Source organism: Panulirus ornatus, chromosome 1, assembly GCF_036320965.1.
Source record: "Panulirus ornatus isolate Po-2019 chromosome 1, ASM3632096v1, whole genome shotgun sequence".
Classification (NCBI taxonomy): domain Eukaryota; kingdom Metazoa; phylum Arthropoda; class Malacostraca; order Decapoda; family Palinuridae; genus Panulirus; species Panulirus ornatus.
Genome location: NC_092224.1, coordinates 70,718,905 through 70,742,860, shown reverse-complemented (window position 1 = coordinate 70,742,860; position 23,956 = coordinate 70,718,905). Strand labels below are relative to the sequence as shown.

At 47.3% G+C, this 23,956-nt stretch overlaps 1 protein-coding gene across 6 annotated transcripts in view; it reads right to left on the bottom strand.

The window, feature by feature from the left end:
* LOC139749449 (atrial natriuretic peptide-converting enzyme-like) overlaps positions 1–23,956 on the bottom strand; it is a 1,171,820-nt gene that overhangs the window by 223,709 nt on the left and 924,155 nt on the right. For all 6 annotated transcript variants that reach the window (XM_071663354.1, XM_071663333.1, XM_071663362.1 and 3 more), the window contains one exon: positions 3,096–3,255. In XM_071663354.1, coding sequence (XP_071519455.1) covers positions 3,096–3,255 — 160 coding nt within the window. The remainder of the gene's footprint in view (positions 1–3,095; positions 3,256–23,956) is intronic.

Below are 23,956 nucleotides of genomic sequence, written 5' to 3'. Positions count from 1 at the left end.
GTCGTACCGTCGTGCTCAAGGGTCGCGCCGTCGTGCTCAAGAGTCGTACCGTCGTACTCGTGGGTCGTACCGCCGTGCTCAAGGGGTTGTAAAAACCCCGACAGAAACAGATTTCTAAAACACTGTTGATCAACAAAAATAGGACACACCAGACTTCTAAAACATTCTAGAGCAACAATATCCCTCGAGAAAGCAAAGCAGATCTCTAGAACATCCTAGAACAAGAACGACACAAAAAAAAACCCCCAAGACATCAAGAGAGATTTCCAGAACATTCTGGAAGAACCGAGTTCATCTTCACCCGACTGGAAGACACTGAGGTCGAGCACAGCAGCCTCACGATCCTCACGCTACACTGAGCCCAGCCGGAATTACGATCATCAGTGTAATGCACAGGCTTATCTCCAGCCACACCAGCGCCTCTGGTGGCGGCCAGGCCCAGGGAGCAGTCAGGCCCCCGGGTGTAACCCAGCCACACCAGCGCCTCTGGTGGCGGCCAGGCCCACCGGGTGTAACCCAGTCAAGACCCGACACTCTCGCTGAATATCTGGACGACCCTTGAGCACGACGGTACGACTCTTGAGTACGACGGTACGACCCTTGAGCACGACGGTACGACCCTTGTGCACGACGGTACGACCCTTGTGCACGACGGTACGACCCTTGTGCACGACGGTGCGACCCTTGTGCACGACAGGCACGAACCTTGAGCACGACGGTACGGCCCTTGTGCACGACGGTACGGATCTTCAACGTATGACGTTACTCCTGAAGCATGACGGTACAACCGTTGTGCATCAAAACCCTAAGGCTCGTACAGTCGTGGCTAAAGCACGTACCGCCGTTGTATTTCAGAGGTTCAACATGGTGATAACCTGGGGAGGTGGTGTACATACTCACCTATTTGTACTGAACGGGATGGGATATCGACACTCGTGGGACTACACTCAACTATACAACGTTTAATCTCGTGTGTGCTGTCCACATCCAGTTTCTCCCATGTATCTATGACACTTACACTATGGTAATACTTCATTTTTCACTTTTTCGATGATATATTTCTGCCTACTTTCATGTTATAGTCTGTGGTTGTCTTTCCTTCCATTTTTCGAAGAACTGTTCACTCTCTGCATTATCAATCTAGTTTAAAAATTCAAAGGTTGTGTTCAGGTCATCCCTTTCTCAATCTCCAATGGTTGACAAGTTATTGGTCATTAGCTTATAGTTGTAACTCAGCTCTCTTAATTCGGGTAAACATCTTTGTTGTTCTCCTCTGGACCTTCTCTATTAGTTCTTTGTGCATCGTAGATGTGGTGACCAAAGCATGAGAAGCATTTCCTAGTCTAGTCTTCAAGTAGACTGTGAACATGTGGATCATTTCCTCATCCATATACTGCAATGACATTCTAACACTTGCCGGCAGACAGTTCGTCTCTCATTATTCTCTCCTAATGAGGGATTATGACGACTGGTTATGAGCGATGTCGCCTCCCAAGTCCCTCTCATATCACAGCTTCCTGACACACACGTTTCCTGCTGGATGTATGATATTCATATTGAGGTTGAGCGTTCTTTCACTCCCTCCCATCCTCACTGCTATACAGTCACTCGGGTTGATACGTCAATCATATATCAGAGCAACTTGGTAGTTTATCTTGGTCCCACTGTAAGCTAATACAATCCTCTTTGCTTTTTATTTTCCCTCATGACCCTTGGCATCATCCCCAACCATGTTCAAGGTGCGAGGACAACGCGCGCGCGTGTGTGTGTGTGTGTGTCTGTGTATGTGTGTGTGTGTGTGTGAAGGGGAGTTCTTTCCTGCACTTCACAAATCTTCACCATCTCATCTCTCTCTCTCTCTCTCTCTCTCTCTCTCTCTCTCTCTCTCTCTCTCTCTCTCTCTCTCTTCGAGATCATCCTCCCTCCTCCTCCTCCTCGGTATCCTCCTCACCTTCACTACATACGTTAACCCCACCGTCCAGGACCCATCTCGTGTCCATCCTGAGCACTAGGCCAACACCCTCCCCCAAGAGCCCACCGTGTGGAGGAACATTTTTCAACCCCGCGGACGTTTTCAATCCCTTGGGTAAATAAAATCCACAGCCAAGCCCCTGCTGAGCCCGTCAGCCGAGACATAAAGGCCTCCTCGAGTCTAGCGGCAATTACTGAGAAACTGTTCCTACAGAAGATTAGAAGGACTTGGCCCAACACTTACCTTGTCACGCAGGCTGTCCTACTGACCATATACATGGGTAAGGAGCCATCCTCCTTTAATGTGGTTATATCTACGTACCGATGACATGGTGGACCTCAGCCCATCCCCAGAACCTGCCTCACACTCACCAGTGGTTGCCTACCGCTACATGTACTCAAGTATGTCGGAAGCCTGTAATGCCTTGCTCACACCACCTCAGGCGAGATGGTTGAATAAAGAGATTATTAAGCTAAGCAACGAGGGAGGACCATCCTGCCCAGCGTGCTGGGGGGCTGGACTGGGTGACTGAAGTGATAGAAATATTGTTGAAGTGTACAACCTGATATGACTGTAACAACTAGTTAGTGTGAACATGGGTGAAGTGGAGAACATGGGTGAGGTGGGGAACATGGGTGAGGTTGGGAGCATGGGTGAGGTGTGGAACATGGGTGAACTGGGGAACATGGGTGAACTGGGGAACATGGGTGAGGTGGGGAGCATGGGTGAGGTTGGGAGCATGGATGAGGTGGAGAACATGGGTGAGGTTGGGAACATGGGTGAAATGGGGAACATGGGTGAGGTGGGGAGCATGGATGAGGTGGGGAACATGGATGAGGTGGAGAACATGGGTGAGGTGGAGAACATGAGTGAGGTGGAGAACATGGGTGAGGTGGAGAACATGGGTGAGGTGGGGAACATGGGTGAGGTGGGGAACATGGGTGAGGTGGGGAACATGGGTGAGGTGGAGAACATGGGTGAGGTGGAGAACATGGGTGAGGTGGAGAACATGGGTGAGGTGGGGAACATGGGTGAGGTGGGGAACATGGGTGAGGTGGGGAACATGGGTGAGGTGGAGAACATGGGTGAGGTGCACAACATGGGTCGAGGAGCAACAACTTACAGGCGAAGTAGATGCCGGCGGCGGCGCCCAGCGAGACGAAGAGGACAGCCAGGACCAGACAGACACACCAGCGGCGCGAGCAGCCGTGGCCGCGGCTGAACAGGTCGGAGTCGGTCATGCTGCTGGACCTGACGCAGGGCACACCCACGCCCACCGTCTTCTGCAGGAGGCAAACACAGACACATGATTAGCATCACTACAGCGACCAAGATACATGACTTAACATCACTCACATTAATCACTCAGGATACTAGACCCTTGAGACGCAAACAGGTATTTGATATACGCACGCTCAAGTGCGTACGGGGCCTCAGGTAACCAAGCCGCTGTGGTCACCAGGCCACATACTACATACGCCACACATCGTCCAAGTATTGATACTGACAGAGCCATATGATGTAGTGGTTGGGTAGAGCGCGGTGTGGGATCATACCGCCTCCCTTACCTGTAGATCTACAGGTGGGGAGTCTGGAGGGATTAATCCCACCCTGACCATCACAGTCTCACCAGCAGTAAAGTGGAGGAGGAGGGGAGGTGAGGGATTAATCCCAAGCTGATCCATGACACTCCCTCTCGAGTGGAGGTGAAGGAGTCTTAATAATCCTGATAACCCCCCCACAATAACACCCTCCCCCTCACCCACAACAAGCTCAAACTCCTCACTCCTCCTACATAAGCCAGGAGATAATAAAATCCTACAGGATCAACGGAGGCGAAAGTCTGCCTTCTTCATTACCAGAAAGTCGTCCCTCGGGACCCTCCTCACTAGGCTTGATGTCCATAGAGGCGTATCGTAGCCTCAGGCTACACTGTGCGTGTTGGGGAAAGGATCAGCTAAATGGACAGCTATACTGCGAATGTCTCGGATAGACAAGCTACAGGGACAGCTATAATATGAATTTTTGGGATGTATAAGCTACAGGGACGGTTTCCGGTAAAGCAATACTGAGGATTCCAGGGTCAAGAAAAGCAAAAAGACAGCTTGACTACGAATGTTAAGGAAGGGATAGTCACTGGGACAGCTATGCTTGGCTAAAGGGCAAAGTGGCTCTGTAGTGCTGGTGGTCATCACCATCAGCTAAGTACAGATGCCTTAACAAGGTCCCCTCCAGGAGACACACACGTGAGCACGATGGTACGACGACCCCTGAGCAAGAACACAACACCAGTGACTACCATGTCTGACCTTTGACCTGACCCTTAAGAGCTCGATCGAAGGTCACACCATCAAACCAAAGGATCGTACTGCCGTGGTCAAGGATCGTTTCGCCGTGTTCAAGGATCGTACCGTCGTGCTCAAGGATCGTAATGTCGTATTTAAGGATCGTACCGTCGTATTCAAGGATCGTACGAATCATTCTTTAGAGACCCCTGGTATCCATGCAGAGAAAACGGGGGGTTTGTTTAAAGGCATCAGCCTTGTGTGTCTGTCGTCGGTCACTCGATGTGTACCTCACCCCAGGGTCGTGGGTTCGACCTCTAGGACACGCCAGACACGCAGGGGGAAGGGGACGAGGAGGTTCAGGACTCCTCACGATGGCCTCGTAGGAAGGAGGAGGGTTTAGGACACACAGGACACGGAGGACGATGCAAGGCACATGGGGGGTACAAGATCAAGCAGGGGGGGGGGGAAATTCCAGCAGGGTACAAGCCCAGGTGGAGGGTACAAGCCCATGTGGAGGGTACAAGCCTAGGTCGGGGTACAAGGCCATGTGGAGGGTACAAGCCCAGGTGGAGGGTACAAGCCCAGGTGGAGGGTACACAAGGGAATGTTTCAATTCTCAAAGAACCCTTCCCTCACACGAGGAACTTGATCCTTTTGTTGACTAGTACATCAAGTCGTCAGGATGGTCTACCTCTCTCCCATCCTAACCCCTGCCCTACAACCTGCCTCACGCCACCCAAGCCCTACACTTCCCAAGATCCCCCCCAGCGCCTGCGCCCTGGGCCAGGTGGTGGGAAGCAGCGGAAGGAGTCATTAAGCCGGTACACATGACCAGTGTAGCTGGCCTCTCGTCCTGCCGCCCCAGCAAAGCTTGGATCAACCACTATCTCCGCACTGGTCAGGAGCTGCGGAGCGGATACGATGGTTGTGGGGCGGGTGTGAGGGCTGTGGAGTGGGTATGGGAGCTGTGGAACGGGTGTGGGTCAGAGGAGTGGGGGTGGGAGCTGTGGAACGGGTGTGGGTCAGAGGAGTGGGTGTGGGAGCTGAGGAAAGGGTGTGAGGGCTGTGGAGTGGGTATGGGAGCTGTGGAACGGGTGTGGGTCAGAGGAGTGGGGGTGGGAGCGGAGGAGCGGGTGTGGGGACTGTGGAGCGAGTGTGGGAGCTCTGGAACATGTGTGGGAGACTGTCGAGCGGGCGTGAAGGCCATGGGTAGAGAGACGAGGGTCTGGGACAGGAGAGGGAGACTGTAGAGAGGGTACAGAGGTTCCAGGGAAGACATGGGGGTTGTGGGAAAGGTGAAGGAGCTATGGGCAGGTGACGAAGCTAATGGAAGGGCGAGATGGCTGAGTGGAGGTTAAGAAGGTTGTTTGGGGTTATGGTAGGTGCTGGGGCAGGATTTTCTTATCATTATATCCTGTTACCCACCTGTACATATGGCCAGGGGGCTTTACATTTGTGGGGCTCCATTATCTATCCATATATCCCTGTGCCTTTATGATCTACACTGCTTGATTCTCTAACGGTGTTTCCATGCACCTCCTCCTAGCATAGCTTGCTTCATTCATCTACAACAATGGTACAGATCAGCTGCTTCCTCACGTCCCTCCCTACACTTTCTTCCCTCTATCTTCTGTCTCTTGTTCTGGATTTCATAGAACTAATCTATATCAACGTCGTCTGGCTCCATAAGAATTCATATGCAGTTATCGTTTCCTCCCTTCAACCTTCTCTCGTGAAAAGGCAGACATACAGCTTTCCTCCTCCATTCGTAACTCATTCCACGTCATTCTTGTGTATTCCCAGTGGCGTTCCTTTAAGCCTTTCCCGCCAGATATCTTCGTTTCGTCTGGTGTCCTTACGTCATATCTATCGTCCCAAACGTCTTGCTCTGTATGTACTTAAAAAGCAATTTCTGACGTTGGCCAAAATATATACTTACCTCCAACGCGATCCTTCTCACATGACGTATTGGTGAGAGGTTCGGTACCACGTCAACTCCCAGGTCCCTCCTAGCACGACTACTACAGTTAGTTTCCTCTGGTGTGATACTCGGCGTCTGGTCTGCTTAAATCCCTTCCCATATTCATGACTTGGCACACATACTCCCAAGCTTAATTTCATCAGACATTTGATCGACCGCGGCAGCAACTTGTCCGGGTGTTGTTGCAGTATTCATGAAGTCTAACAGTGAGAAATTCTTCCATTATCCTGGCATGAGCAAAACTGAAGTACATCTTTATATATGGACGTGTATGTACTATGCATGTGTATGTGGGTGGATTGGGTCATTCTTTCGTCTGTTTCCTTGCGCTACCTCGCTGACGCGGAAACAGCGACAAAGTGTAATAGAATACTTTATATATATATATATATATATATATATATATATATATATATATATATATATATATATATACATATATATATATATATATATATATATATATATATATATATATCATTTATTCATTTATTTACTATCCTTAGTTGTTGTCTCCCGCGTTAGCGAGGTAACGCAAGGAACCAGACGAAAGAATGGCCCAATCCACCCACATACACATGCATATACATAAACGCCCACACACGCACATATACATACCTATACACTTCAACCTATACATACATATACATACACAGACATATATACACATGTAAATATCCATACGTGCTGCCTTCATCCATTCTCGTCGCCACCCCGTCACACGTGAAATGGTACCCCCCTCCCCGGGCGCGAGGTAGCGCTAGGAAAAGACAACAAAGGCCACATTCGTTCACACTCAGGTCTCTAGCTGTCATGTAATAATGCACCGGAACCACAGCTCCCTTTCCACATCCAGGCCCCACAGAACTTTCCATGGTTTACCCCAGACGCTTCACATGCCCTGGTTCAATCCAATGACAGCACGTCGACCTCGGTATACTACATCGTTCCAATTCACTCTATTCCTTGCACGCCTTTCACCCTCATGTATGTTCAGGCCCCGATCGCTCAAAATCTTTTTCACTCCATCCTTCCACCTCCAATTTTGTCTCCCACTTCTCGTTCCCTCCACCTCTGACACATATATCCTCTTTGTCAATCTTTCCCCACTCATTCTCTCCATGTGACCAAACCATTTCAGTACACCCTCTTCTGCTTTCTCAAGCACGCTCTTTTTATTACCACACATCTCTCTTACCCTTTCATTACTTACTCGATCAAACCACCTCACACAACATATTGTCCTCAAACATTTCATTTCCAGCACATCCACCCTCCTACGCACAACCCTATCCATAGCCCACGCCTCGCAACCATATAACAATGTTGGAACCACTATTCCTTCAAACATACCCATTTTTGCTTTCCGAGATCACGTTCTCGCCTTCCACACATTCTGATATATATATATATATATATATATATATATATATATATATATATATATATATATATATATATAATATATTTCCGCCTGGCAAGGGTCACTGTCATACAGACGGCTCCCGTCCCCTATATCAAAGTATGATTTTGCCTCGTTTGGAAAATCATATCCCGAGATCAGAAGCAACTGTGGCGGCAGCACTGAGCCCTGACCAACCCCACACGCCAACCTCGCCCGGTGTGAGACGGTTCCCCAGACGTGTGTTCCGTGTTCCTACATTGCCTGGCCCTCCCCCTGTGGGACCCGTCAGGAGTTTGTGGGTCGGGAAAGGGCGCTGAAGGACGAGTAACAGTAGGTGACTTAGGGTATGGGGCGGGAGAAGAGGGTATGCAGCAGGTGACTTAGGGATTGGGGCGGGTGACTTAAGGTCTGTGTCTGATGACTTGAGGTGCGGTGTGGGTGACTCTGGGTGTGTGAGGGCTGGCGGGAGTCTTGTGGTGTGGGGGCGGGTGAGGAAGGTAAGGAGGATGTGTGAGGCACGGGTGGGAGAACCCAGCAACAGCTGGAGGGACGGGCCCCTAGCGTCGACTTCTGCGGGTGAAGATAACCGCAGCTCAACTTTAACGTGACTGTGGCTTACCACCGACTTCCCCCCGACCCTCAACACCCTCGCTTCCCTCCCTTTCCTCCCTCCCTGTCTTCTTGTTCACTGTTTATTTTCCAAATGGCATTTTCCCGACTCGGCCCCGTAAGAATTTTGGTTAATTAATCTTTAATGAATTCAGAAAGGTCTCTTCGGTCCCGCCAGAGACGCCAGGGGAGGGTCCGGCCGAGGCATGTGTGGAGGGCCAGTGTCGACAGATGTTTTGCCCTGATAAGCCTGGAACATGGGAAATGAGAAGGCGCAACAGCTGCCACAAGTCGCGCACTCGCTGACGGTAACAATTACCACGCAACGCCCAGGTAGACAGTGCCAGTACTCCACACACACAAACACACATACACACACGCACACGAGATATGCCCGCCTTCTTACTGTAATTACACACACACACACACTCGAGATGGGGCCTCACGAGCGCTGAACTCCCTCCCCGTACTGCACAAACAGGGTATGACACACACACATACACCTGGGTAACATTCCTACGTGAGCCAGTTTTGCTGTTTGCAGTGAACTTTACGTAAGTAGCAACATCTTGAGCATGACGATACGTTCTTTGCGTAGGACGGTACGATCCTTCAGCACGACGTTACGACCCTTAGGTACAATGGTCAGTGCCATCATATATATATATATATATATATATATATATATATATATATATATATATATATATATATATATATAATGAAGATCGTTGGAATCCAGAACACAACAACAGTCCGGCAATCTTTCAGATTTCTGAATTCACAACGCTAGTCAGGGTGGGTCACTTTGTCTCCGGTGATATTAATCATAGTCTCTCTTGCCAAGCTCTGAACTGTACCATCACACACACACATACGTCCCTCCATGCCGGCGATAACTAGAGACTCTGGCTCTTACCCTCACCGCGGGGACGTGGCTCTATACCATTATGTTCATCGATGGAAAACGTTTGAAAATGAGGGCAAACTTCATTAGTCAGCGCCATATTGTAGAACGTTTTTATATCACGTTTCTTTTTTTTTCCGGTCCGTCTCAGTCTGTCTCCGTATTACATGACCATCCAACTAATTTCCTCGTCACGTTAATTAAACGTCATTCACCCTTTACTGCACATATGGAAAACTGGGTTATCATATTATTTGGACCTTCCCACACTTCAGTATCTTTTGCAAGTGCTATCATCGCTTTTCATATATGTTTAATGTTATCATCTGATATCTAATCAATCGTTTAGTTCCCCCCCCATCCCCCTTCTCGTTCTTAATGATGTCGTAATTATCTTTTGTGACTTCTGTTTCCGTCTTAATTGCGACGTCGGAAGTTCTGCAAAATCTCGACATGCCAAGTTTTCGAGGGATAGTGAAGGTATATAAAGTGGAGGCATCTAGTGGAGACCTAAAGTGGAGGCTTGTAGTGGAGACCTAGAGTGGAGGCATGTAGTTAACTTGTCGAACCCTGTGTTGCAGCCTCCCTATTCTACGCTTGATTCTAAGACCAGTCACCATATATATATATATATATATATATATATATATATATATATATATATATATATATATATATATATATATATATGTATATGAGAGAGAGAGAGAGAGAGAGAGAGAGAGAGAGAGAGAGAGAGAGAGAGAGAGAGAGGAGCATGTGGGACCTAATCTGAAATCTGGAAAATTCATTAGTGAGACGTAATGTATGGCGTATATTGTACTGACGTGGGGTATGTGGAGATAGAGTGGAGGCTAATAGTTGGGCCTAAAGGGATGGTGAACCAGAGACATAGGAACCAACACATATCTGGGGCCAGGTGGCCATATATGGACTAGTACAAGGGGACCAGAGTGAACACTGGGTGACTGTGGACGGCTTGGGACAGAGTGGAGCATGTGGCTAGGTGGGTGGTTTGTGGTGGACTGTGTGGAGGATGATGTACCAGTTGGGGCTATAGTGGACTAGAAAGGAAAGTACCTAGAGTGGAGCCATATATGAGACTAGATGAGCATATAGATCCTGTTGGGACATTTTGGAATACAGTGGGCATATCAGTTACTTCTTAGAGTCGGGTATCCATAGACCTAGTGATGCTTCGAGTAACCTTAGATGAGCATTTACTGGACTCACCCTACGTCTTCATACTCAGGAGAGAGAGAGAGAGAGAGAGAGAGAGAATCGTGCTCTCTCTCAGCCAACATAAGAACACCAAACTAACCTTCCTCTCGACCTTATAATTACATTTACATCTACAAACAGAATCATACGGAAAGATGTGGTCTGTATGTTCATATTAAGACGTGTGTGGGCGCTGCTTGCTCTCAGGTGTCTGCTGGAAGGCATTCAGCTCCGTGGGCCAATCTTAACATCTGGAAAATCTCATTAGTCACGTAATTATGGGGTAATTTATGACGGGGGTGATGTGGGGAGTGTTGATGGCTACATAAGGTTTGGTGGCTAACATGCATGGTGACACACAAACACACACACACACATCTGTGCCAGGTGCCCATCTTATCGACTAGCTACAAGGGGACGATGAACACCTGGGTGGACTGTGGACCGGCTGCCGCGACAAGGACTGTGTTTGTGTGTTTGTGTGTGTGTGTGTGTGTGTGTGAATTTCCAGTTTGTGGGTTTGTGCTAAGGAAACTCCAGATTCGTGGTGCCCCATTTTCTTCACCTTACACTCCTGTTGCACACGTTTTTGAATACATTTCGCATATCAGACTTCACTTCCTCTTGACTCGGTGTATCCCCTACGACCACTTGTCTTTCGAGTAACATTAATTATTTGTTTTACTCGGCACTCACCCCTTCCGTCTTCCCTACCTCAGTACCTACCTGTTGTTTCCTTCAAGTTAGACCAAAAAAAGAAAATAAAGGTATGTTCTGAGAACTGGTTCATCTGGTTCCTGTTCTCGTGGTTCCTGAAGAACTTGGTGGTGATCACTATGTTCTTCTATAACCTCCTTTCCCCTGGTAGGGACCAGTGGTAGGCCCCTCGCCTCTCCCCATCCCCTTCTCTTATCTGATTCACCTTCATTTTCCTAAATCATATCTTTAACGCTTATCGTGAGCCCTTATCTATCACCCTCATATATTTCCTCACGTGAAGAGACACAGTTGGTGGAGGTACAGTCTGAGTAGAGTGGATGTGATCAATGTCTGATGGAATATTTGTCACTTTTCATCACAAAATCTTTGACGCGTGTTCTCCACTGACCATCAGCTCGACTGCTTTCGATCTCTCCTCTAAACCCTTACGGACGACGGTAAAGTCCTTGCGGAACTCCCTGGGTTTTCATGGCCTCGCCTTGGACCTGATCCTCAAGAATCGGGCCAAAGGCTGGGGACATCACAACCAACGTCGTGCTCAAGGGCCACATCGCCATGCATGAAGTGTTGAGGATCCGACCTCCAACACCAGCCTAGAATTCTGACTTTCTTATCAATCTGTTGGAGTGAATCATGCTCGTCTGGCACTGCAGATATACGTACTCCAGGTACCAATCTATGTCACTCTGGACGTTCCTCACTCTCTCTCTCTCTCTGTCCCCTAGACGTCAATGTTTGTGCTCCACAACCATCATCTTCTGAATCTGTGTTGCCTTCTCTCCCTCATAGCTCCAGCTAACCATTTGTTCCCCGGCCATCATTTCAGGCAATCGTCAGACCTCGCTCTATTTTCCAGCAACTTCCCAATCTGCTTTCTTAAAGGCACGCTCAGCATCTGCTCTCTTGTACCCAGCTGATTCAAGATCCTCTCGAGAAAAGACTCAAGACAAGTTCAGCGCATCTACACAGTCTTTCAGTACACTGGATAAGATGCCATCCAGTCAGCGGGCGGGTCCTGTGGACGTCTAATTCTTTCGTAATGCCACCATCAAATACCGTCTGTTTACAGTACTTTCCAGGCTGCCCATCCCATTCCAGGTGAAAAGTGTTGGGGATTAAGATTCCATTCTGGGAGATCAATACGTCTTATAAACGTGGAAGGTCATTTCTTCACGTCTACCTTCATGTCTCAGTCACTCTAACATCAGAGTTGTAATCCTCAGCCTCAGCAACTGATCCTTAAGTTATATCTGTTCTCTGACGCATCGACTAGGGGTACAGTTCAGGGCCATCCTTCCATTCATTCAGATCTCCGTCGTATCTCAAGACGTAAACTGAGCCACCAGGGGTACTCTCTCTCTCTCTCTCTCTCTCTCTCTCTCTCTCTCTCTCTCCTACAGCACCATGTAGGACACCAACTCCTACCATACATCACAACACCTGTGTTGTTCATCCATCCATAAAGACGTCTTGCCAGCAGGACTTGAGGAGTATCCTGGTTATATACCTATGGTGTAGTGTTCATCCGTCTTGCTACATGTAACTCAATACAACTGTTGTAACTCAGTTGTTGGACCTGTCTCCTCTTCTGCATGGTGGGAGATTTTTATACACTCGTGTTGCCCCAACTCAACCTTGTGTGTGTGTATATATATATATATATATATATATATATATATATATATATGAAAGGAGGGTGAAAGGAGGGCAAGGAATAGAGTGAATTGGATCGATGTGGTATACCGGGGTTGACGTGCTGTCAGTGGATTAAATCAGGGCATGTGAAGCGTCTGGGGTAAACCATGGAAAGTTGTGTGGGGCCTGGATGTGGAAAGGGAGCTGTGGTTTCGGGCATTATTGCGTGGCAGCTAGAGACTCAGTGTGAACGAATGGGGCCTTTGTTGTCTTTTCCTAGTGCTACCTCGCACACATGAGGGGGGAGGGGGATGGTATTCCATGTGTGGCGAGGTGGTGATGGGAGTGAATGGGGGCAGACAGTGTGAATTGTGTGCATGGGTATATATGTATGTGTATGTATATATATGTGTACATTGAGATGTATAGGTATGTATATTTGCGTGAGTGGACGTGTGTGTGTGTGTATACACTGTGTATGGGGGTGGGTTGGGCCATTTCTTTCGTCTGTTTCCTTGCGCTACCTCGCAAACGCGGGAGACAGCGACAAAGCAAAATAAATAAAATAATATATATATATATATATATATATATATATATATATATATATATATATATATATATATATATATATACACCATATTTCAACTTTACGTTACGTACACACAAACACACATACACACCCCCGCTATAAACTCATCGACCAGTCTGAGAGAGGAAGATGAAGAGCTGGGTTGCCTGTCCGGGACTCGAACCTGGGCTCGGTCGATTTGTGGGATGCAACGCTATTTATGCGAGCGCGCGCGCCCGCGTGTGTGTGTGCGTGTGTGTGTGCCGAGGCTTTGTGATCCAATATGCAGAGTTATGTCTACGCTCCCATTTTCTGCATGTCGCTTTTGTTCTCCGTATAGTCAAATCCACACAGTCCCCGTGTCACATGCTACGTTCATTTCTTTCTCCTCATCATTACCTCCATATTTCTTCCTTAAAGAAAACGTAAACCTAGGAGAGTTCTGATACAATATGAATTCCAAAGAAACTCCATCTTTTTATTTTTTTCCCCAATGTACCACAATGTCTGCTGGTAACGTGTCCACACAGAGGGGAAGAAGTGAACATATGGTACAGAGCAGGAAGGAGGACAGTCACCCTCAGAGTGGCATCTTGGTCCTCCACATTACCACAGTATAGGCGTACATTTCACCTGCGGAGGTGTGGGTGGCGAGGAGTCTGTGGCCTCACTATGGCTAAGGTCGAACCTCTGATAGGGCAGCAACCACGGAACAAACACTGACTGGGTCGTGAAGGATATAGGTGCAGAAATATTCCACTCTGGCCCAAGATTAAACCTCGGGAAGGCGAAGTTCCAAAAGGAAGGAAGGTGATAGGCAGGAGAGGGACAGTGGCTTAAAACTTACTAAGGTAAGTCATGATGTGGAACCCTTGGTGTACCAACCATCCACTGAGGCGTCACAGGGGAAGTGGTTCTGCCCACACCTGGTGTCGCTGGTGGACAGGTTCGACGCACAAGCAGGAAGTCATATCAATGGACGAAAATATTAATACACATCAACTTCAAGACAAGAACACAGGTAATGTTCGTGGGACGCATGTCACCAAGGTTACTGACACTACTCCCTGTCTGTCCTCATAGGTGTGATGTATTTGGTTAGTGCAAAATACAAACGAAGAAACGCTTGAAGTATAAAATGAAATGATAACTTATCACTTCAACCTGCAGATGGACAGTGACCTTAAAAATGACGAGCGTTCCCGGCTAGAACGGCTGCTTTAGGACTTCTACAGCAGACACCAGACTTGTCAACACTCACTCCAGCGTCCTCCACGGGTGTCTCACTCGCCCATGTACCAGGCAGAACGTGACACGACGGAGTACCGGTGCCTCTTTCCCCGTTTCCCCTACACTCTTGCCGTGCACCACCCCCAGCAGGAGGGTGAGGGCTGTCATTTCATGTGTGGCGGGGTGGCGGCGGGAATGGATGAAGGCAGTATGTATGAATATGTGCATGTGTATATAAGTCTGAATATGTATATGTATGTATACGATGAAATTTATAGGTATGTATATGTGCGTGTGTGGGAGTTTATGTATATATATGTGTATGTGGGTGGGTTGGGCCATTCTTTCGTCTGTTTCCTTGCGCTACCTCGCTAACACGGGAGACGGCGACGGAGTGTAATGAATAGATATAACATACACACACACACACACACACATATATATATATATATATATATATATATATATATATATATATATATATATATATATATATACATTCCTACAGTATATATATTCCTAACCACAGCATCAGAGGAAGTCACGGTCGCTAACTACAGCACCACGTGACCTGTAAGCGAATCATCGAATTGCCATGGACACAACACCTCTCTGACATGTAGAAAAAAAAAAAAGAGAAAAAATTTCTCTACAACTTTAAAGGCTTCCTGACGCGGTGATGAAAAAAATGCTTTTCAAAAAATAAAAATCATCTGCTCTGCAACCATGATGCGCAGCAATGTGTTTGTTATTCATGTATAGAATTTACCGTGTTCACCACTCATGAAGCTATGAATGTTTTTGTTTCAATAATGGTGTGTGTGTGTGTGTGTGTGTGTGTTGTGGGGGAGGGAAGAATGAAATGTTCAGGACAGTTTATAGGGCTGTGTGGAGCCGACATAACCTGACCTCAATCCTCGATTCTTACCCGGAACAAAAGTCGCCAACGATCTATTGTCAACACAAGTAAATCCCGCTCACAGTCCAGCAAGTGAACACTAACAGTTAACACTTCATAAACCACAGCTACTTTGTGGCCCTTTCCCTCCCAACATACGACGACATAGTCCATTCGGAACCTTTCATTTCAGGACGGTGCAGTGAGACATAATCGGACCTAAAACCTTTACAGGAGCGAAGCTTTCAGATGGCTTGGGTAACCAGTTACTACGACACAAGACACACACCCAATACGTCCATCAAAAGCACCGTTTCCACGTGAGTATACCAGTACATACTTGGAATACAAGACAGAAAGTGTTCTTCAGTACAAAAGCTGAATAAAAAGCTTCACACTAGTGGTTCACGTCTCGAAGCAAAAGTCTGGACAGCTTCATGGGCCACCCGGGGTCGAATGCACAGGTTCGAATCCTGGTTGTGGGCATCGGCCCACAGTCAACCCAGCTGTTCATCATCCCCTGGAGATTGGTCGACAAAATAGGTACCTGGCTTAGGATATATATATATATATATATATATATATATATATATATATATATATATATATATATATATATATGATTAATCATATGGCCTACATTAGGGAATCTAATTGCCCATACCGTCTTGGCTAACAATAAAAACAAACACTGGGTAAATAAAGTAATAAATGTTTTATAAAGCAATGAATGTTTATCCCTGGATACAAGAGAGAGAAAAAATACTGCCCCCCGTTATCTCCTGTGTGTTCTACGAAGGGCGGCAGCTGTGAGCTGGACATCCTCCCCTCCTGTATTACTTTCCAAAAGAAAGAACACAGGAAGGTGCCAATCGGGGCTTTTTCTTTTTTTTTTTCCCTCTAAGGGTCAGTCATCTGTTCCTGACGCTACCTCGCTCATGCGGGAAATTGCGAACACGCATGAATGAAAAGAAAGGAAATGTTTGAAACAGAGGAACGACTTCAAACGGTAAAAATCTTAAGTGTTGAACATCAAATTCATCTTCACAACAGATGTGTACAACGGCCGTCGCTGGTCAGGCACAGAACAAGTACAGATACAACAAATACATCATACAATGCACTATACACAACAAATACATCATACAATGCACTATACACAACAAATACATCATACAATGCACTATACACAACAAATACATCATACAATGCACTATACACAACAAATACATCATACAATGCACTATACACATCAGACAGTAGACACTCCTTCTAACAAGAATAATAAACAACGTTGTAACCCTTACCTCACAAAAGAAAGTTACTATTTCCCAGCAGAAGAGAAACATCCCCTCACAACACAGTAACTGTGTCGTGAGACTACCTCCCTCACAACACAATAACTGTGTCGTGAGACTACCTGCCTCACAACAGAAGAGACTACCTGCCTCACAACAGAAGAGACTACCTGCCTCACAACAGCAGAGAACACCTGCCTCACAACAAGTCGAAATCTCACGCTCAAGGGTCGTACCGTCGTAATCAAGGGTCGTACCGTCGTAATCAAGGGACGTCCAGTCGTGTTCAAGGATCGTACCGTCGTAGCCAAAGAATGAACAGTCGTGTTTAAGGATCGCACTGTCGTAGCCAAAGATCTTACAGTCGTGTCTAAGGGTCGCACTGTCGTAGCCAAAGATCTTACAGTCGTGTCTAAGGGTCGTACAGTAGTCGTGCTCAGGAGGCCAAAGAACACTTCCCTTACGAAGAGCCAGGTTAAAAAAAAAAAAGGAAAATGAAAAAAGAAAAAAAAAAATTGTCCCCTCACCTGCTAGCTGGCCTTCCACTCACTGCAACTCCTGCCATTTGTCACGTCCGGCAGAGGTCCCAGGACACACACACACTCCCCTGGGGCAAGTGGTCCTAGGGGGTGAGGGCGATATGATCCCCGGCAGGAGGACCCCAGCCAGGCGGTGCTGTAGTCTACCGGTGGTCTGCTGTAAACCCCTCCTCAAAGAAATTGATATATATATATATATATATATATATATATATATATATATATATATATATATATATATATATATATATATATACATATATATATATATATATACAGTGTGTATGTGTGTGTGTGTGTGTGTGTGTGTGTGTGTGTGTGTGTGTGTGTGTGTGTGTGTGTGTGTGTGTGTGTGTATGTGCAAAAACACCACGAGGAAAAGGAAACAGGAATCCTGAGCGCTTTCTTGTATTACCACATGTTCAGAGGATTAATTAACGAGAGAGAGAGAGAGAGAGAGAGAGAGAGAGAGAGAGAGAGAGAGAGAGAGAGAGAGAGAGAGAGAGAGAGAGAGAGAGAGAGAGGAAACCTTTCAAGGTCACATGACCCCACTCCACGTCTCCCCCGGCTCTGTATATATATATATATATATATATATATATATATATATATATATATATATATATATATATATATATATATCACCTGTGTTGCACCCGTTTTCTCTCTCTGTGTGACTAGCCCTCTGAGGATGTGGTAATACGCGAAAGCGCTCGTCTTCCTCATAGCTAGCTGTGGTCCTGAATTTAAGCAGCTCGCCGCCAGAGCAGATGGACCCACACCTCCCCCAGAGATGACGGCCGTCCACCCCATACAGATGACGAAGATCCACTCCCCCCCCACAATGTATGGGGGAGGAGTCCACACCAATGCAAGTAACTGACTCCTTCATCCCGGGAGCACAGTAAATATTGGAATGTCTCGGGCCAATACGACTCTACGCTAAATCCCAGAAATAAATGTCTATCGGATAATTGTATCGGATCCCATCTATTGGAACGACTGCATGTTGATTAAAATACAGTTTAATTCTCCCCCCCAACCAATAATAAAAGTTTCTCGATTGATAGTTTGCTTTTTAATCTAGAATGCGGCCGACGCGATCAGACGGTTCACAGTTCGTCAATTTTCTGTCCCTTTATATATTATATATATATATATATATATATATATATATATATATATATATATATATATATATATATATATATATATATATATATATATCCTTACCCTCCTTAACCAACCAATCCCGCCTCTCTCTCCTATGATCTCCGGTACAGCCAATCACTGCCAAGTCTCGTGTGTGTGTGTGTGTGTGTGTGTGTGTGTGTGTGTGTGTGTGTGTTTCTATACATCCGTGTATTGATCTCCATTTGTTACTGCTTTGTCTAAATCTTTAATAGTGAGGCCTGTGTGTTGTTTGTGTGTTACACGTGAACTTGTCTGTTCACTAAAATATCACCAGAACTGTTCGTGTGCCACACTGTTGCCTGGGTACTGTTGCTGTGGTCGGACGGTCACGCGTGCACATGACAGTGCTATACTGTGTGTGTGTCTGTGTGTGTGTGTGTGTGTGTGTGTAACCATAAAGGCCTCAAGTTCTGTCTTCGTCCTGTGTTCTCTGCGTATGTCTTCGTCCTGTGTTCTCTGCGTACATCGTCATGTGATCATCCTCCGTGTTGGCAGGTTTACGCCAGAGCAGTGCGTCAGAAGGCGTATGTGACATGTTAATCAACCCTTTGAGCACGACGGTGTAAGACGGTGTGGCCCTCGACCATGACAGGGTATGACGGCACGGCCAGCGAGTATGATAACCAGACCTTTGACCAAGTTGTCGAACCCACGGGTCGTACCGTCGTGCTCAAGGGTCGTACCGTCGTGCTCAAGGGTCGTACCGTCGTGCTCAAGGGTCGTACCGTCGTGCTCAAGGGTCGTACCGTCGTGCTCAAGGGTCGTACCGTCGTGCTCAAGGGTCGTACCACGTCAGACGCCCCTCCCGCTAATCCCAGCCACAGGTTAACCAACGAACGCATTTGCATCAATTCGCCCGTCACCATAGTTGAGCAGAATTACGCACATACGCGCGTACGTACGTATACCTGACCAACATCCAGGTTCACACAGACATCTTTGGTCTGGCGTCAGGAGGCGCTCCCACGATGGACGTCTTGTGTAGGTGAGGCAGGTGAACCAGGCGACGCACTCATGGTAGGTGACCCCCCGTATTCACCTGTAATAATGTTTCTGTACATCACACTAGCGGCTCCAGGTCCCCGAGTGAGGGGTTAGTGTGAACGTGTGTGGGATTGTTCGGGTGTGTTGCAGGGAGGGAGTCTTGCACTAGCGTTGCCCCGTCTCTCTCTCTCTCTCTCTCTCTCTCTCTCTCTCTCTCTCTCTCTCTCTCTCTCTCTCTCTGTGTGTGTGTGTGTGTGTAATTACTATACAGAATTAATCCGTTCCCCATAGCATAGTTAGCCCAGACGCGCTGCCTTGAATACTTAACATAAGCCCCATTGTTCAATACCCAGCCCCATCCTTGCAACATTCTGCTGAACGTTATGATGAACATTTTACGTTCAAGTCAAACCCTGAGACCAACATTATATTCCACAGTTCGCCCACGACCAAGTTATTTCACCTTAATGACAACTTCTAGGTCCATCCACTCCCAGGGCTGGCTTTAATATCTGTCAAAAGGTAATATATTTGCTTCTGAGGAAAGTGGACCGGTTCGTTCCACTGACAACACGGTCCGTTGGGATAAAGTCCCGGGTCTTTTTCACAAGAGGCTTCCACTAATAGAGTCCCAGCCAGTGAATAGCTGCAGTTCCGTCTATCTTTTTTCTTTTTTTTTTTTCTTTTCCCCCATTTCCCATTTTCATTACCTGGCATTTTTCTCCCCCGTCTCGAATTTCATCAACCACTTGCCTGACCACTAGTGCAATTTGAGTCGCTTGAGTACGGCGGTACGGCCTCACAAGCACGGCGGTATGGCCTCCCAAGCACGGCGGTACGGCCTCACAAGCGCGGCGGTACGGCCTCACAAGCACGGCGGTACGGCCTCAAAAGCACGGCGGTACGGCCTCACAAGCACGGCGGTACGGCCTCACAAGCACGGCGGTGCGGCCTCACAAGCACGGCGATACGGCCTCACAAGCACGGCGGTACGGCCTCACAAGCACGGCGGTACGGCCTCAAGCACAGCGGTACGGCCTCACAAGCACGGCGGTGCGGCCTCACAAGCACGGCGGTACGGCCTCACAAGCACAGCGGTACGGCCTCACAAGCACGGCGGTGCGGCCTCACAAGCACGGCGGTACGGCCTCAAGCACGGCGGTATGGCCTCACAAGCACAGCGGTACGGCCTCACAAGCACAGCGGTACGGCCTCACAAGCACGGCGGTGCGGCCTCACAAGCACGGTGGTACGGCCTCACAAGCACGGTGGTACGGCCTCACAAGCACGGTGGTACGGCCTCACAAGCATGACGGTACGGCCTCACAAGCACAGCGGCAAGGCCTCACAAGCACAGCGGTACGGCTTCACAAGCATGGCGGTACGGCTTCACAAGCATGGCGGTACGGCTTCACAAGCACGGCGGTACGGCTTCACAAGCATGGCGGTACGGCCTCACAAGCACAGCGGTGCGGCCTCACAAGCACGGCGGTACGGCCTCCCACGCACGGCGGTACGGCCCTTCTAGGTATGACGGGGGGTAACTTTTTATTTTTTAATTTGACAGTCAAGGAACTTGTACATGTTTTCCGTTTAACCTTCTCTCCTCCCACAAGTACTCCCTCACTCTCCCAGCAACACACTATCGTCTTTATTGTTTATTCCAAACGTCACAGCTTCAAGATGAGCAACTAAACTGTTCCGATTCTCTGTCTAGATCTATGAACCAACTGTGTCATGGATGCTGCTGGCTCGTAGTGCACAACGCTGACTCTCTACCTAACTCTTGAGAACCGACAGTAATATTCACTCCTTTACTGCCTCCATCTTACACTTGCTGTGTGCACCATACCAATGGTGCTCGCCTGGCTATACTCTCCCATATCATTCCCACAATCAGTCTTTTATTGACTTTCTTTTTTCTCAAACTAATCTCCTCTCGTCGGTCTTAACTCCCAGTCATTACGTCTAGCATCCACTCCTCACTCCACCATCAGTATCACTGACCCCCGACCAGAATTCTCTGGTTTGTGTACCTACCTTGACGTGCTCACTCCATATATCTACCACCATGAGCAATGTAATAAGTCCTTTACACGAATCAGCTTTGCTTCCCTAGGGATGATCACATGTCGTTGTATCGCCACACATTCCATGGTACATACAACACTGGTCACAACACATCCACCACACACACACACACACACACCCTAGCCTCTGGCGTTCCATGGTCACTCCTGAAGGACCTTCTTCCCTCGTCTTCTTTATAGTTTCCCGTCTGGTGGAGGTGAGCACCAGCCTCGCCTCTGAGGATTCTAATCACCTTTTCCTCTCAATAATGTATATTCCGGAATCTGAGGACTGGAAGGTTCCTCATACACAGTGAAGACTCTTTCCTTTTGTATATATCCTGTCATGATATTTCCAGTCTTTTCAATTCCTTTCCCCCCACAATTAGAGTTACCCACGAGGAACATTCTTACTGAACGCTCTCTGAAGCGAGGCTTGCGGGTCGTTGGATCATTACGACCGTAACGAGTTTCATGACGATTGTGTGGACGTCCTTCGCTGGACGAACCCCACGACTGAGCCAGCTTTACTGACCTTTATTCGTCCGGTGTACAATACCGTTGCTATGATGCTCTGTTCAGGGAAATCCTACGAGGTGGATTACGATTCTTTGAATTACCTTGATCTTCCATCACCGGTTACTTATCGTAATCACGGAGAAAGACGGATTTCAGTCCATAACAAAGACTCTTTCAGGACATCGATGCTGTATCTACCAACTGAAAGTACCTTTTCATATGCCTGAAGCCCTTTCACTGCACAGAACTGTTTCCCCACATTTCTTTCATTTCCTGTGTCTTGTTATCTGTTCTTTCTGCCTCTAAATTTTACCCGAATCATTTTCACATCTGACCTAATTTGCCTGACGTGTGTGTGTGTGTGTGTGTGTGTGTGTGTGTGTGTGTGTGTGTGTGTGTGTGTGAGCTTCTGTTTGGTGAGGGGATGTTGGGGCTGGCCTCGTGTACCTGCTGCATCCCTGAGATAAGAATGGCTCTCCCACGTCCGCTCATTATACCTTCCTCGCACAATCCAGGCTGCTGGAGGAACGATGATTTCGATTGCTAATCTCAGTCGATTTTGCCTCGGGATTCTTACAAGAATCACAGTTTCGTCTGGCATTCTCTGCATTTCTTTCATCTTTTTCCGCAGCAAAAATTTCTTTCATCCAAATGAAAACCTCTTACGTTCTACTGACCCTAGATACACATACACAGACACACACACACATTGACCCAAGGTTCAAGCGATGTGGTCTGGCCTCAACCCCACTGATCAAGATGCCTTCCTCACTAAAGCAGTAGAAGAAAAGGATAACAAAGTACAGACTCTGGCATAACACTAGATGACCCTTGGTATTTCTGAGACCACTCGCTCCTCCACTGCTTTAACCCTCACCATCTCCACATCTGTCGGCTTCCCTTCCTCCCCAGATCACCTACCTCTCAGCTCACGAGCCAGTAGGCTCGTCCAGTAATTCCTTCATAACGATACAGTCTGGTAATGCCACAGCCTCAACAAGTCCCTCCAGGTTACCTACCGTCTGCTGAACACACGACAGCTTCAAACTCCATTTTTCTCACAGGATTATCCTCCTTGGGTCTCAGGTAAGGCTCTTCAATACCTCATTATCCAATTATCTCAACAGTTTCACGGCTTAAGACTTCTTAAACACAACCCTTCACCACCCTATTACCTAACCTGATATCTTCGTCGGTCTAAAAAAAAAAGATCGAACTAACTCGCTTATCCAAGACTCCATTTTCTTCATCTCAGTCTAAAGAGGGCGTTATCCCTGGGGTAAAAATCGGCAAGCCTTCAACTCCGTGAGGAGGAGCAGCTTCTGAATGCTCCGGGGGAGCCAACAGGTAGGGGGACAAGACCAAAACAGACACACACACACACACACACACATATATATATATATATATATTGTGTGTGTGTGGGGGGGGGGGTGGAGGGGTGCTGGTCAGGTCACACTGTTATACCAACAGTCACCACATCTAACACTTCGCTCTGGCAGTCACGATCAACAAACTTGGCATCGGATCAGCACCACAACCGCCTGCACGTCAAGCACTGGCAAGCACCCGCAGTGGACACAGCTGTCACTGCTGCTCTGGAAGGGGCGACGTCCGCACGCGGTGGGGCAACGGAGGCCAGTGAGGAGGCAACGGGTGTAATATATATATAAATATATATATATATATATATATATATATATATATATATATATCTTTTTTCTTTCATACTATTCGCCATTTCCCGCGATAGCGAGGTAGCGTTCAGAACAGAGGACTGGGCCTTTGAGGGAATATCCTTACCTGGCCCCCTTCTCTGTTCCTTCTTTTGGAAAATTAAAAATATATATCTATATATATATATATATATATATATATATATATATATATATATATATATATATATATATATATAT